General features: G+C 36.8%; 2 protein-coding genes and 2 non-coding genes across 4 annotated transcripts in view; all 4 read right to left on the bottom strand.

Annotated features, from left to right (window-relative positions):
* The window catches only part of agbl5 (AGBL carboxypeptidase 5), a 26,377-nt gene extending 23,049 nt beyond the window's left edge, over positions 1 to 3,328 (bottom strand). The window contains 1 exon segment of the mRNA XM_058772171.1: positions 3,114 to 3,328. The gene's annotated coding sequence lies outside the window, so the exon portion shown is untranslated.
* Positions 3,329 to 3,527: 199 nt separating this feature from the next.
* trnaa-agc (transfer RNA alanine (anticodon AGC)) lies at positions 3,528 to 3,600 on the bottom strand. Its single transcript has one exon. It is a non-coding gene; the product is annotated as a tRNA-Ala (tRNA).
* Positions 3,601 to 6,499: 2,899 nt separating this feature from the next.
* Positions 6,500 to 6,588, bottom strand: trnay-gua (transfer RNA tyrosine (anticodon GUA)). Its single transcript is given in 2 exon segments — positions 6,500 to 6,535; positions 6,552 to 6,588. It is a non-coding gene; the product is annotated as a tRNA-Tyr (tRNA).
* A 418-nt stretch (positions 6,589 to 7,006) lies between these two features.
* tmem214 (transmembrane protein 214) overlaps positions 7,007 to 15,000 on the bottom strand; it is a 12,797-nt gene continuing 4,803 nt past the window's right edge. Inside the window, exons 4-16 of the mRNA XM_058774166.1 lie at positions 14,922 to 15,000; positions 14,757 to 14,839; positions 12,878 to 12,983; positions 12,610 to 12,691; positions 12,429 to 12,530; positions 12,045 to 12,186; positions 11,279 to 11,370; positions 11,153 to 11,201; positions 10,677 to 10,784; positions 9,960 to 10,174; positions 9,707 to 9,875; positions 8,611 to 8,762; positions 7,007 to 7,529 (exon numbers count right to left, since the gene is read on the bottom strand). The exon at positions 14,922 to 15,000 is cut by the window's right edge and continues 56 nt beyond it. Coding sequence (XP_058630149.1) covers positions 7,403 to 7,529; positions 8,611 to 8,762; positions 9,707 to 9,875; positions 9,960 to 10,174; positions 10,677 to 10,784; positions 11,153 to 11,201; positions 11,279 to 11,370; positions 12,045 to 12,186; positions 12,429 to 12,530; positions 12,610 to 12,691; positions 12,878 to 12,983; positions 14,757 to 14,839; positions 14,922 to 15,000 — 1,506 coding nt within the window. The 3' untranslated portion in view covers positions 7,007 to 7,402. The remainder of the gene's footprint in view (positions 7,530 to 8,610; positions 8,763 to 9,706; positions 9,876 to 9,959; positions 10,175 to 10,676; positions 10,785 to 11,152; positions 11,202 to 11,278; positions 11,371 to 12,044; positions 12,187 to 12,428; positions 12,531 to 12,609; positions 12,692 to 12,877; positions 12,984 to 14,756; positions 14,840 to 14,921) is intronic.

Genomic DNA, 15,000 nt, shown 5'->3' with positions numbered 1-15,000 from the left:
AAATTGATTTAATTTTTAGTAACCGAGCAGAGAGAATTTTTAATATGTTAACAGGCCTTTCTGACCACAATTTGATTTTAGTGGCCAGAAAATTATCTAGCAAGAGATTCAATTCATTCGTAAGGAAATATGATTCTTATGGCATTCCTAAACGCAAACTAGATGACTTCAGAAGGGCGGTCCATCAGATTGAATGGGATGATTTATTAATAAAAAACACTGTCCCTTGGATGAATTCAGATATTTTAGAACTAACGAAAAAAACAGGACCTTGCTTTGAAAAATGCAAATAGATCAAAGTTTAGTCATGATAGACAACATTTCGTTACGTTACAGAACAAGGTGGTAAAGACCCTGAGAAAAGCAGAGGCTGATTATTTCCTGAGAATAATTAATGAGGCTAGAGGTAATTCTAAAACAATCTGGAATAAATTGAACTACTTACAAGGTGATAAAAGAAAAGATAGGTCATCACTTGAATTGATGGTTAACGGGAAGCTGACTAACAATCCAGCTGATGTAGCCGAAGCACTTAATTATTACTTCGTTGACTCGGTAGTCACAATTGCACAACGTTTCTCCCCTAAGTATACAGTAGTTTATCCAGTTAATACAGTGGAACAAGCCCTGAATCAGACGTCACAAGAACAATCACATCTCTTAAACCATCCAGAGCAAAGGATGTATTTGGTATGGATGTGGTAATGCTTAAAGAGCTTAGTGAGTCGTTAGTTAATCCTATTACTAAAATGATCAATCTTTCAGTTTCTCAGGGGATGTTCCCATGTGCTTGGAAGTCATCTGTTATTGTGCCTATATTCAAAAGTGGCGATCTTCACTCTGCTAGTAATTACAGACCTATTAGTATTTTACCTACAGTCTCAACGGTTGCAGAGAAATTGATGGCTGCACAAATCACTAATTACTTAAATAATAGTTATTTTGCTTTACATCCAATGCAGTTTGGCTTCAGAGCAAACTATTCAACTCAGATGGCAAACTGCTACTTCACTGAAAAGGTCAAGTCTCTATTAGATAAAGGAGAGGTCGTCGGGCTGTGTTTCTTGACCTCAGGAAGGCCTTTGACATTGTAAACAACAGAATTCTTATGTCTAAATTAAAATTTAAATTTAAAATTAAGTTTTAATTTCTCTCCACATACTTTAAGATGGATTGAATCATGCTTGTCAGTCAGGTCGCACACAGTATGTTAGTATACAGAATTATAAGTCAGCTCCCTTAAGTATATCCACTGGTGTTCCACAAGGATCTATTCTGGGTCCTTTACTTTTTTCGTTGTACATCAATGATCTTCCATCCGTCTGTCCTAACACTAACATTCAAATGCATGCAGATGACACTGTCATTTATATACACGGACGTAGTGTGCCACAAGCTGCAAATGAATTCACAGAATCCCTGGTTCATGTTACAGCTTGGCTAGAACAATGCTGCTTACAGTTAAACATCTCTAAACCAGTGTGTGTGTTCATTACCAAAACTAAGCGTAGTGCCAGATGCATTTATATCAGGGGAAAGATTACAAGTTGTATCTGAATATAAGTACCTCTGTGTTCTGACTGATTCCAAACTTTCATTTAAGGCACAGGTTAAAAAGGTCTGTAACCGGGTCAGATTTAGTTTATCAAATTTTAGATTTATTCGTGATTATATGTCGTCTTTGATTTACGTGCATTCCATGATTATTTCTCATATTACTTACTGTTTAACTACTTGGTTGCAAGCTAGTATTACTACTCTGAAACCATTAGAGTCTTTGTATAAACAATCCCTAAAAACTCTTGATAAGAAATCAGTTCAGTTTCATCATTGTTCAATATTTAAAAAATACAATTTGCTAAGCTGGGATAACTTGATCAAATATGTACATATTTGTCTGCTGTTTAAGAGTATGCATAGCCTGACTTCACCACTACAACAATTAGAAGATTACATACTTTTGGGTCTTTTCAGTCTCATCTTAAAAAATGGTTACTGACAGCTCAGCGCTGTCAACATTAGTACTGTATTCCTGACAGTAGACTTCCTTGTGCTAATTGCTCTTGGCTCGCTCTCTCTCTCTCTCTTTCTCTCCATGTGATGTGTATATGTGTGACGCTCCGTCTTTGTTTTTAGGGTGACCTTTTAACATTCTGTCAAGGGTCTACAGATGAAAAATAGCCTTTTGGGCTAATTCTGGCACATTTATTAATGTGCATTGCCCCTGTAAATAAATAAACTTAAACTTAAACAATTTTATTGCAAATCACATTACTTAATTTTTTTAAATATTAAATACACACTACATATTTTATTACACATTTTGCATTATTTTAAATTTTTTAAATATTAAACAAACACTATATATTTTATTGCGCATTTTGCATTATTTTTTACATTTTAAATAACCACAATATGTTTTATTGCACATTTTGCATTATTTTAAATACTAAATAAACACTATGTTATTGAAACATTTTGCATTATTCTCCCATTAGTTTTTCACTTTTTATATAATATTTATACATTTATATAGTATAAACATATTTAAATACTTTTAATTTGTCCTGTTTCCTAAAAATAAATAATTTAAATTTTCTTTGAAGCTTGCTGAAATATCATACATGTACAAAAACATGGTAACACCCTGGTACTGTGGTGCATTTTGAATTACATAATTTAATATGTTTAATTAATTTTCAACATAATTTTTTTTTTTGGACAATAAGATGACCGTGATTTTACGTTACAGCAGCCGTGATGTATGACTAACCTTATAGTAATCAAACAATAGCACGGTATTTTCATCAGAAATCATCACTGTACCACGGTACGTTTTTGTAGGTGACATTACGTGATTCAAACATGTTATTAGAGTCAGTATCGCTCTTTATCACTTGCCAAATCATAAATATATGATCATTTCTGAATTCCGCTGAAGCTGCGGCAGCTGGTGTTGGTTAGCATTCGCTAACTGTTAGCTTTACTGCTGCGATTTCATGACAAAACCAGCATTATTGTCGGACAAAACACCTCTGACGCGAGCAGCAAAGAAATCTAAGCACAATTCAAAGCAAGCACGCGTTTGTCATCGCTGTGTTGAGAATAAATACCTGCGTTTATTCCTTCCTCCTCAGCGATCACTAGGCGACTCTTTAAACCCAAACAAACCCGACTCACAGCAACAGCGATCTGACCGCTGATTGGCTCGCGAGCGCAGCGCAGCGACAGCTGATTGGCTCGCTCAACAGCTCCGTGCGTAGAGATTGGTTGGTTTGATTCCAAGGACGTAGGAACAGGAAAAGACGAGCAAACCAAAATAAAACAAAACTGACTTATTTTAACGCTCGTCGAGTTTCTACGATTTTATATTTTTGGAATTTATTGCGAAATTACATTATCCACATGTTTTTAATACTGAGATTCAAGATTCAATGTATATATTTGTAAAATAAATAATTCAGTGCGAGTTGTTTACTTTTCATATTTCCATTTGATTCCTTCATAATTCGCGGTTTAAAAAGACGTGGAGGATGCGGGCATCGATCCCGCTACCTCTCGCATGCTAAGCGAGCGCTCTACCATCTGAGCTAATCCCCCTACGCGTGCTAGTTCCTGCATACTGCAGTACGTACTACACACTCACTCTACCAGCGCTCGACCAATTATGTATTTATGATGTTTATTAAATACACGTTTATTCCACTAAATTAATACTTAAATTAGCTTCTAAGTCAAGATTTCCTTACATCAATATTAAAACCACGTAGACCAGTTTGGATCAGAATATGAATATTTTCAATAGGCAAAGTTGGTCAGAAACTGTAAAATTCTGGTTAGGCTGGTTAATGTTGCATGGAAATAAATTAATATTCAAATCGTTGACCAGTTAAACCAGTTCATCTGGTCTGCTTTGTTCTATAGAATGTGTTCATACCGTTATCTCGAGCAGTGATGTAATGTAACGAAATAATAATACTTCATTACAGTACTTAAGCATTTTTAGGGAGTATCTGTACTGTAACTGAGTTTTTATATTTCTGTCAGCTTTCACTTATACTCCACTACATTTTCTATATTCGTTACTTGCTAATAAATCAGAAGAACACAGACTGCAGGAAAGCAGGTTTGACGAATCAGTGTTCTAGCGTTTGTAAGTTAGACTCCTGACCTTTGGCTCGCGTGCAAACAAGTGCTCACACACTCGCGAGCACGCTTTTAGTACCAGCATATCTTTTAATGATGTGCGCCATCTGGTGTTTATTTATTGAACGAATCAGCTTTTTGAACGAATCGGTTGAATAAATGATTCAGTGATTCACTCATTAACGCAGTCGAATGCTTCGTTTCTGAATGAATCAGCCGTTTGAACGAATCGGTTGAATCTCAATGACTCACTCATTAACTGTCATTTGCTGCCACCTACTGGCGGTTTTAATTTCACATTTCAACTATTTTTTCATGTTGAAAATCATTTCAAATATCGGATGTTTAAAACAAAGCATTATTTATGCATCTGTAACTGCAGGTTAAATGCATCATTGTCCCCTCTGAGCTACATTAAACTGTGTTAATACATCTAAATATCACGTCAGATGCAGATTCCAGAAATGTTTTCTTATGTTGGAATGAATGAAGTACTTCTTATTTTTACCCAAAATACAAAATGGAAGAAAGAGTTACAGGGTTTCTGCAGGATTTTTAAGCTCAAATTTAAGACTTTTTAAGACCTTTTTTAAGACCTGCACAAATAAAATGAATACCGTATGAGCGGGGTATGTCCATAGTACCATATTAAACTGTAAAATGACTGTAAAAAGCATAATTTACAGTTCAGATACAAGTTTTCACAAAAACAAAAGGTTTTGTAAAACGATAAACTCTACATTTCAACCTTTAAACCATTTTTAAGAAACTGGATGAGTCAAAAGCATTAATAATATTGATTTCAACAATTATCATCAATAAATGAAATAACATGAATTAGGGTGTGTGAAATTGGCAAAAAAAATATCTAGATATTTTCTGGGATTTTATGGATAACGATAATTAGATGATATTTTGCTGAGTGTGTTATTGTGCTGGTATCTTAAAGATTACTATGGACAGCAGACTCCTGATTTTTTTTTGATATTCGCCATATTCTGTGTGGTCAGTTCACAGCAGTGATTGAAATGAGTCTTTTCCAACAAGTTTTATGGGTATTTTTTACCTTTAAGCCATTTTTTCTAAAAGTGTGCATAATCTTTTGAGTCAAATTCTTGCATTTGGGCTGTTACCAAGCAAATTAAATCAGTATCAACAAAATGTATCTTTGCAATGCATCTGAATGGCATTTAGATGTATTTACACACTGTTTAATGCAGCTCTGAGGGACACAGAATGCTAACCTGTGCAGTTACAAATGCATAAATGATGTTTTGATATTTGAAACATAAAACGTTGAAAACTGATGTCTAACATTATTTTTTAAAATGAAGATACTATAAATGTGAAATTAAAACGGCCAGCAGGTGGCAGCAAGTCACTGTTAATAAGTGAGTCATTGCGACTGAACCGAATCATTTAAACGTTTGATTCATTCAGGAACGAAACCCAGTCATGTTGCTCAGAGACGCAAAACACTGCTGTGGCTGTTTGGAATGATTTTTGTTGTAGAAATAGAGCAAAAACAGCCAATATGGTGTCTAAAACGTAAGTCTCTTAATATTAACTTCTTGTTTATTGAACTGTTGAATAAAATCAATATCACATTTGTGATCATGCTGATTTTTGGAGAGAAAAAAAATAAATGGCACTCTTCATGTGATATTAACTAAATATAGGCTATACATTTTCTGCCCCCATATCTTAAATTATGTGATCATTCTAAATGTATTTTAATAGACTGAATCGTGCAGTGAAATTCATTCTCTGCCAGCAGGTGTCGCGTTTGGCTGAAATATAACGGTTTCCCGGTAAAGACCGAACACCAAGCAGCGCAGCACCGGACTTTGATCTTGCAGCGCTCATGTTTATTTAATGAAATCATAGCCTTTTGAAGTTTAATCGTCACATTCAGCCATATCGCAATTCTTGTCTTTCCGTCTCCAAATTTAAGACCTCTTGAAATCATAATTAAGACTTTCTTGTACAATTTAAGACTTTTTAAGATCCCGCGGACACCCTGAGTTAAAACTGAACAGTTTTTTTTTCTTAAATATTTGTTTGCTCCTTTTCCATTTACTTGTGCTTTTACTTTCAATATTTAAGTACATTTAATATTAAAAAATACCTTTCATATTTAAGTAAAATAAATTTCACATACTTTAAGACATTGACTCAAGTAATATTCTACATGCTGACTTCAACTTCTACCAAAGTCATTTTCTGGCTAGATATCGGTACTTTTATTTAAGTGTTGCTTTCAGGTACTTTACACACTGATCTGGAGCTTCTTTGTGCGACTGAATCGACCTTCGCACGTTAAACAAATTACTTAAGATAAAAAAGATATTCCTCCTTCGAGCCGGATTCGAACCAGCGACCTAAGGATTTCAGTGGATTCTCCGCTACAGTCCTCCGCTCTACCAACTGAGCTATCGAAGGGGATGGAGCATCAGCTGAAGAACATTACTTATGAATGTACACAAAAACTACAGTTCTAACGATTACAGGACCAGGTCGCGCAAAAATTAATATGTGCTGAAAATGTGCTCACCTCAGTTCATCTGAGATGTAGATGAGTTCGTTTCTTCATCAGATTTGGAGAAATGTATCATTGCATCACTGTCTCTGCAGTGAATGGGTGCCGTCAGAATGAGAGCTGATAAAAACATCATAATCCACACCACTCCAGTCATTTTCAGCATTATGGACTCGGATTTTAGTTAAAAACGTTTTGATGATGGATTTGTTTCTTACAAAAACACAGTTTGTGGATATATATATATGTATGTTTTAAACAGAAGGCGTTGGGTTTCATTACACAGTGAATATTGGAAAAAAGAATCACAGAAGCAGCGAGCAGGACTGAACAGCATTGGTTTATTTATTTATAAATCATTTACAAAGTAACAAATCAGCTCATCTTACAGGACACAGGCCTGCTTCAAACCATACATTGTATTTCAACAACGCCGTTTCCATAGCAACCTTTGTTATTCTGGCGTCCGGGTCGGGTCGGGTCGGACTGGTTCAGTCGAATCATCCATCCGCTCAGTCACATTAATAATGTTCAGTGTTCAGGTACAGAGCTCAGCCAGCAGCAGTAGTCATTAGAGATCCACACAGAGCTAAAGAACACCATGAAAAACATCCGCATAAAAGACAGAGCTGTCAGTACAACAGATATAAAATCATGCAAACTGACAAAATAAAGCAAAAAAAAAAAGAATCTGTGGAGCAGAAGGGTGTGTTTGCATCACGCTCGCGACAGCAGCTCCTGCGCTCGGCTCTTGGCGGCAGACGTGGCGTCCTGCAGGTAAATCCAGGTGCTGTTGGTGAAGGATCTCAGGTGCTTCTGTAAGCAGTGCAGAGACACCTCGCCGCTACAGACACACAAAACATCAACTCATTTCACATGCAACGCCATCAGCCAATCACAACACAGCTTATTTGCATAGAGAGGTTGTAAAGGTGGAACAGCAGAAACTGCTGCTGCACACGATCCGTCTTAAACAGAATTAGTATGTTCCAAATCATAGTATGTTGAGAAGAGTATGCCAAAGATGGTCTACTACTACTAGTGCAGATCGATGCTCACTCTAACGGCTAGTATCGCCCGCAACGTTTCCGTGTTCTCGCTGTTATACGCTAGGGGGCGCTATTACGCATCTCCTGAATGAGTCTAGAATCACTCGATCAAAAACACAGACGAGGAAGACGCAGAAACCAGAGATCTCATATGAGAGCATATGCGTATGAAAAATAATGCGATCATCAATATAAATGAAAACAGCCTAAAGTTACAGAGTGAAATGTGGATCCAGAAAGTGTGAAGCTTTGGGAGACTGATGGAAGCCATCTACGGCATCTTTGCTTTGATAATATTACTGAATATGATCCAGATGTAGTATTTGATAAAAATGTGATTTTCTCAGCTTTTTGCTCAAAATGTTGCTTTTTTTTTAATGAAACCAACATTCAAGTGTTGATAAAAAACAATGCTTGGAGCTAGAATAAAACTGTTTTTTTGTTTGTTTGTTTGAAAGTAGAGGGTCTGATCTTTATTTTGATGTATTTCATGTTCAGACAACAAATTCTGGCGGCCATGAAATATTAGTGAAATTCATTCAAATGCTGGCGGTGGCTGGCAACTTTTTTCAAAACCGCTGGCGGGGAAAGAGTTAAATGCATCATTATGCAAACATATGAGCAGAGCTCTCGGCATGAAAGACCCGCGATGTGCCTCTTCAATTCTCTCCAATGCGGAAGGAAGTTAAATTAAACAAAATGTGAATTTGGTTAACTGTGATAAGATGATTGACAGGGCAGTTACTATTCTGCTACATACTTTGAGGGCACAGTATCAGTAGGTGAATCGGGACGCAGCACGCCTGTTTGTTATGAACGCTTCAGTGCAAAGACCGTCGGTAAGGAGCAGTGTTTGTGATGCGGTGTGTGACTGACTTGCAGGACTCTTGCAGGCTCCTCCAGACGCTCTGCAGCGCCGCGGTCAGATACTGCAGCGCCGGGACGAGGACGTGCTCCTGGACGTACAGCAGCAGCTGCTTCACATACTCCACCAGCTCAAACACGCTCTCCGGAGTGTTGGCGTGGACCTGACGAGCACAGACACTGCAATTAACATCTACACAGACAACTACAACCATTACAAACATTTATTCACTGCTGAAGAAACATTTCTCAGTTTAGTCTAACTTGAAGTACTAAAATAAGAAAATCAATATAGCAAAATTAAATAAAACTATACAAACATAATTAAGTACAAAAATAAAATAAAAACAAAATGATACTAAAATAACACTGACACAAATACATAGAGGTTAATGTGAGATCTGTTGTAACTTATTTAATATATTTTATACTGATATTTTATTATTATTAATAATAATAAATACAATAAAAAGAATAATAATTCAATTTCAATTATTAATAATAAAATGTAAATATAACTTTTATTGTAGATATTTTGAATGAAAAATAATTAAATTTGGCAATTATTATTAATTTAAAATATTTATATAAAATATGTTTCTTTAATATTTTACAGAAAGTTCATTTTAATAATATTAATAGAAATAGTTTTTGCTATAATTACTATTATTAATTACTATTATTAATTATATATATATATATATATATATATATATATATATATATATATATATATATATATATATATATTTATAATTAATTTTAAATAATATTATTATAATTATTTTATACTAATACTGAGATTAATTTATTAATTATATTATTAATTATAACTTATATATATATATACACATATACACACACACACATATATCAGTATTAGCATAAAATAATTATATTAATAATATTTAATTTAATTATATATATATATATATATATATATATATATATATATATATATATATATATATATATATATATATATATATATATATATATATATATATATATATATATTTTATACAAAATAATAAATAAAATTTTAAATACCACAATCATAATTTGTATCAAGAAAAAACCCAAGAGAATATGGGATGTATATGCTGACCCATTGGATGAGCAGCGGCACGTTCTCCTGCAGCCACAGCAAGAGTTCTGAGCTCCTCTGAGTGATGAAGAGCGCGGTGACCTTCATCCGCTCGCGAGCGTCCTCCAGCAGCGGCGCCGTCTTCTCCACCGCGCGCGAGTAATAGTGCGGCGTGTTCTCTGCCAGCCAGCTGCAACACAAACACACACAGACACGCTTGAGTCACGTGACACGCAGCAGAAGCACGGCTAGCACACGTCTGACGCTTCCTCACCTGACGCCCTGCTGGCCGTAGTGTGACACCTTACTCCAGGCCTGCTGGGATACGGCCGTGACCCCTGACCTCTCCAGGTACAGCGCTGTGGTGGAGTCGCCGAACGACCCCTGCGACCTGACGTCATGTGCGATGAAGCCCGCCACAAACACCAGTGACATCATCAGCACGCGCCACCACGGGAACCCCCGACCGTGCATCTTCTGCTGCAGAGACTGATGGGAAACACAGATATCACAGTACAACATCTACAACAGCTAAAAATTCTTCATATAGTTGACTACCAGTAAAACTGATGAAAATTTGGGAGCAAAAATGATTCAGACACACGAGAATGTTTTGCTAAATAGTTTTTTCTTTAATTGCTAATGTGATCTTTTTCCACACAGACTGAACACAATGAAGCATTGCTCGGTAATTGGTTGAGCTAAATTGTGTTCCTAACTTTAACAGCTGACAGCTATTCAGCCGAATTCATTACATACCTTTCTATCAAAGTTATCTGACTTCATCAAGATCAGTTAGTTCTTGTTCTTCTCATATTTTATTACCGCTTTCTAAACTACAGCGAATAAACTGTGATAATGTGAGAAATGTTGAAGGTGTCTGAATCAATTTTGGTTTGACTGCATATATCAAATATAATACAAATTGACTAACACGTATATGAAGCATCATTAAAGTCAGCGGGTTGATGTGTGTGTGTGTGTGTCTCACGTGGCAGAGCGAGTTGCAGTCGCTGATGTGCGGTGTGTGTGTGCTGCTCTGCAGCTCGTCATTGGTCACTCTGAACGACTGGATGGTGTCCTGAAGGTTTTTCTGCAACTAAACAACACCACATGATGAGCACAGGCTGCTAGATCTGGCTTTATTTATTTAACGCCACATCAGCAACACATGCTGCATTCATAGCCAAATCAAGAGTTTCTAAAAATGTCCATTAATGTAATTTATGAACAGTAATGTTGCCTAATATCATTTAAACAGGACATGGGAATAAAATACACTGTACAGTGAAGGAAGACTGCTGCATGAAGAAAAATAAATCACATGCAGGCAATTCTTTCTCTTTCAGTAAACAGACTCTGGTGTGTGTGTGTGTGTGAGAGAGAGAGAGCATGTCTGAGTGTGCACGTGTGTGTGTGTGTGTGTGTGTGTGAGAGAGAGAGAGAGAGAGAGAGTTGGACTCTTACCTTCAGTGGAAGTGTGTTCCATGACTTCAGCAGGTGATTCAACAGAAGACTGAAGAGAAAAGGAGAAGAGCATTAATGAAGCGTTCAGTCCAATCCTGCGCAGGTGTTTCATGGTGAAAGGCTGACCTGGACTGCGGAAGGTGTTTGGTGTATAACTGCCTCCAGACGCTCAAACTCTGTCCGTCCATCGTCAGACACTCCGTCAGGCTCCTGAGCAGCTGCACACAAACACACAGCAATGACAGCACACTAATGAGTGTGAATCCAGTCAGAAATACATAGAAAGAAAACACACAGAAACTCAAAGCTCTTCATGACAACCTAAAAATTATAATAATAATAATAATTTGGTTTAACGCTAAGAAACGGTGACGGAAATATTACTATTGTGCACTAAAATGCATGTCAACACTATTATTATTAATATTATTAATAATAATAATAAAACAGTCTATCAAAAAATTATATTTTAAGAAATATCACAATGTTTTAATTTCAACAGTAAACCTCTTTTGTGCAACAATGTGTTTGCTAAACAACAAAAGGAGCTGTTCAAATGTCATTACACTACATACATTTTAATTAAAAATGTATTTTAAAAAATGTATTTAAATGTTTTAAGCATTCATTTGAGCACCACCATTTTTGATAATAAATTTGTATTAAACTATATAACCTAGAAAAATGAAAACAATTAAAAAAAAAAAGAAAAAAAAAAACTGTTATTGTTAAAATCGTAATAAATTAATAAATTGTTTATTAAAGATGTATTTAAAAATTTTATGAATTCAATTGATCAGACATCTTTTTGATCCTTAAAATTGTACTAAACCATTTCACGGGATCCAGGAGAAACTGAGCCACATGGTTTATAAGGCACTGTGTGTCCCACCTCTTTCTTCATGGCGTCAGGGCAGTTCGGCGTGGCTCTGGACAGGAACGAAGGAAAATACGTGTGCAGCGTCGATTCAGGTTTGGCTCCGAACGCCAGGACCTTGAGCCGCGGGTACAGCCGACACAACTGCTCCTGCAGACTGCACAACAACACCAGGACATGAATCAGCACGTTAATTTAGGATGTGAATATGAATCAGGACATGAATATGAATCAAGATGTGACTCAGGATGTGAATAAGGACATGAATATGAATCAGGACAAATACGAATCAGGACGTGAATACGAATCAGGACGCGAGTATGAATCAGGACGCGAGTATGAATCAGGACGTGAATCTGAATCAGGAGGATGATCTGTGCGTCACACAGCGAGTCTCACCTCTGGGACAGGGCGTTTTTGGGCATGTAAGCGAAGTCCAGCAGCGGGAAGAACTCCTTCGGCCCCATGATCCCGAAACCTTTGGTCAGGTTGGCATGAAGACTGAAACACAGACACAAATTACCTGAGATTCAGTTCAGACGGTCCAGAACTCAAAGTTCTAACTCTAGTGAAGACTCACGTGAGCAGGCGCTCCAGATAAGCGATGGCATACGCAGACAGAGCCTTTATCCCCAGAACAGGAAGCATGATCCCCAACCAAACTACAGGACAAAACACACCATCAAAAACCACAGCACTGCTGCTTCCGTAACACATTCCAGATGTTATAAAGTTCATGTTAAATCCCAAAGAGAGCTTGCAGAAGTGCAGTTCCACACATCAGCAGTTATTTCTCAATGATTTCTCAAGCTGTCTCTGGTCTTTGCCCTGCTTTCAGCGGCGCCCACCTCTGATGCCCTGGCTGAGGTCGTAGAATCCCGCCTGTCCCAGAGCCCACATGATGGTCAGACACTTGACCGGCCGGTTCTGATGGGAGCGCAGCAGCTCCAGGTGCTGTGGAAGGGGTCACACGGGGGTCAGAGGTCACACAGGGGTATTATAGAGACGGATCGACACGAGTCATAATCTGAAAACCACGCCCACCGGGGGAGAAAACAATCCAACGCTCTCCATTGACTTTGTATTGCGGGAAGCTGCCTCCTTGTCATTTCTGACTAATAACAAAACAAAACTAGAACTACGTATTTATAAGCTGTCGACCCAAAAAACAAGCGTTTAAAGACACAAAAGTAGAGCACAACGTGTCACATTACTCTGAGAACTGCGCCCACTGAAGGGAAACGCGATCAGCGACAGGAAACATTCATTATTTTTAACCATGTCAAAGGATTATTTGACCACCCGATGTGAACCTGAGAGGAGGAGATATATTGAGAAACTGAACTGTATTGGTCTGTGTCAGCGCCCCTTTTCCTTTCCTTCCTTTTGCTGGAGAAATGATCAAACTGAATGGCCCAACGTGAAATACCCTGACATCTACAACTATTTGTGTCCCTAAACGCTCGTTTTTTTGGGTCGACAGCTTATAAAAACCTAGTTCTGGGTTTTTTAGCTTGTTTGCTGTACACCTCGTCACACAGCAGCTTTTAGGCCTTGTTCTGTTTTTAGTTAGAAGTCAGAAATGACCAGGAAGCAGCTTCAATGGAGAGCGATGGATTGTTCCCCCCCGGTGTGGGCGTGGCCTAAATGTGCTCTGTCTCTATTGTTAAATAAAACCAAAACCTGAAAGAAAATGAACACTTACCAAAATAAAATAAAATATTCAAAAATACATATTTTATTTCAGCAAGTTGACAAGGCAGCTTTTCTTCTTTTTTTTTTTAGTTTGAACTGATGCACTAAAATAACGGAAACAAAAAACTAAAACCACAGACATATTTAAAAACATAACAATAATAATAATAATAATACAAATGCAACAAAATCCAGAAAAACTAAAGTACGTATTGAAAAAACTATATAAATTAATTTCATGGGGCACTATTATTGTTACAACTGCAATAAATTAGTCAATTATAGTTGTATTAATTAAATTGTTTAGACATCCTTTTGGATTATTAATTTAATTAAAACAATACAACAAAAATTTATGTGTTACAGAATTGAGAAAAAAACAAAACAGATTTCGTAAATATTTCTATAAATATTAACATTTAGGCAAAATAGAAAGAAACATTTTGAAATAAAATAAAATATTTATTAGATATTTATTTCAGCTAGTTTCCAAGGCAACATTTCATTATTGTTGAGTTTAACTTTCTAAAACAACTAAAACCGAAATAAAAGAATATAGACAAAAAATAACTAATAAAAATGACAAAAACAAAGCAAAATCACTAAAACTTAAAGTTAAAATGAAGTAGTATAATTAAATTGATGAAAATTTAAATTGTTTGTTATGATCGGACAATATTTGTCTGAGATACAACTATTTGAAAATCTGGAATCTGAGGGTGCAAAAAAAATCTAAATATTGAGAAAATCATCTTTAAAGTCGTCCAAATGAAGTTCTTAGCAATGCATATTACTAATCAAAAATGAAGTTTTGATATATTTACGGTAGGAAGTTTACTAAATATCTTCATGGAACATGATCTTAATATCCTGATGATTTTTGTCATAAAAGAGAAATGTATAATTGTGACCCATACAATGTATTGTTGGCTATTGCTGCAGATATAGCTGTGCTGCTTATGACTGCTTCTGTGCTGCAGGGTCAGATATAGAGGGGTCAGAGGTCACTAAGGCTGCACGAGTGTGACTCACTTCAGCGAGGTTCAGCGTGACGATCTGGGGCTTGTCCTGCATGAGAGCCTGGATGCACATCCTGTAGCCGTGCAGAGATTCACCTGCCGGAGCAGAGACAGCAGAACTCAACACTCACAGCTCGGAGCGGAGCAGCATGAACACATCGGCGGGATCGTGACTCACCGGGCTGTCGGTCCTGCTCTCGCAGCATCGTAAACACGCAGTGGTCGAAGAACTCGGGCAGCGCGTCTGAACATTTGCC

The sequence above is a fragment of the Onychostoma macrolepis genome, chromosome 04, assembly GCF_012432095.1.
Source record: "Onychostoma macrolepis isolate SWU-2019 chromosome 04, ASM1243209v1, whole genome shotgun sequence".
NCBI lineage: Eukaryota > Metazoa > Chordata > Actinopteri > Cypriniformes > Cyprinidae > Onychostoma > Onychostoma macrolepis.
The sequence above is the reverse complement of the archived record's forward strand: the minus strand, read 5'-3'. Positions and strand labels throughout refer to the sequence as shown.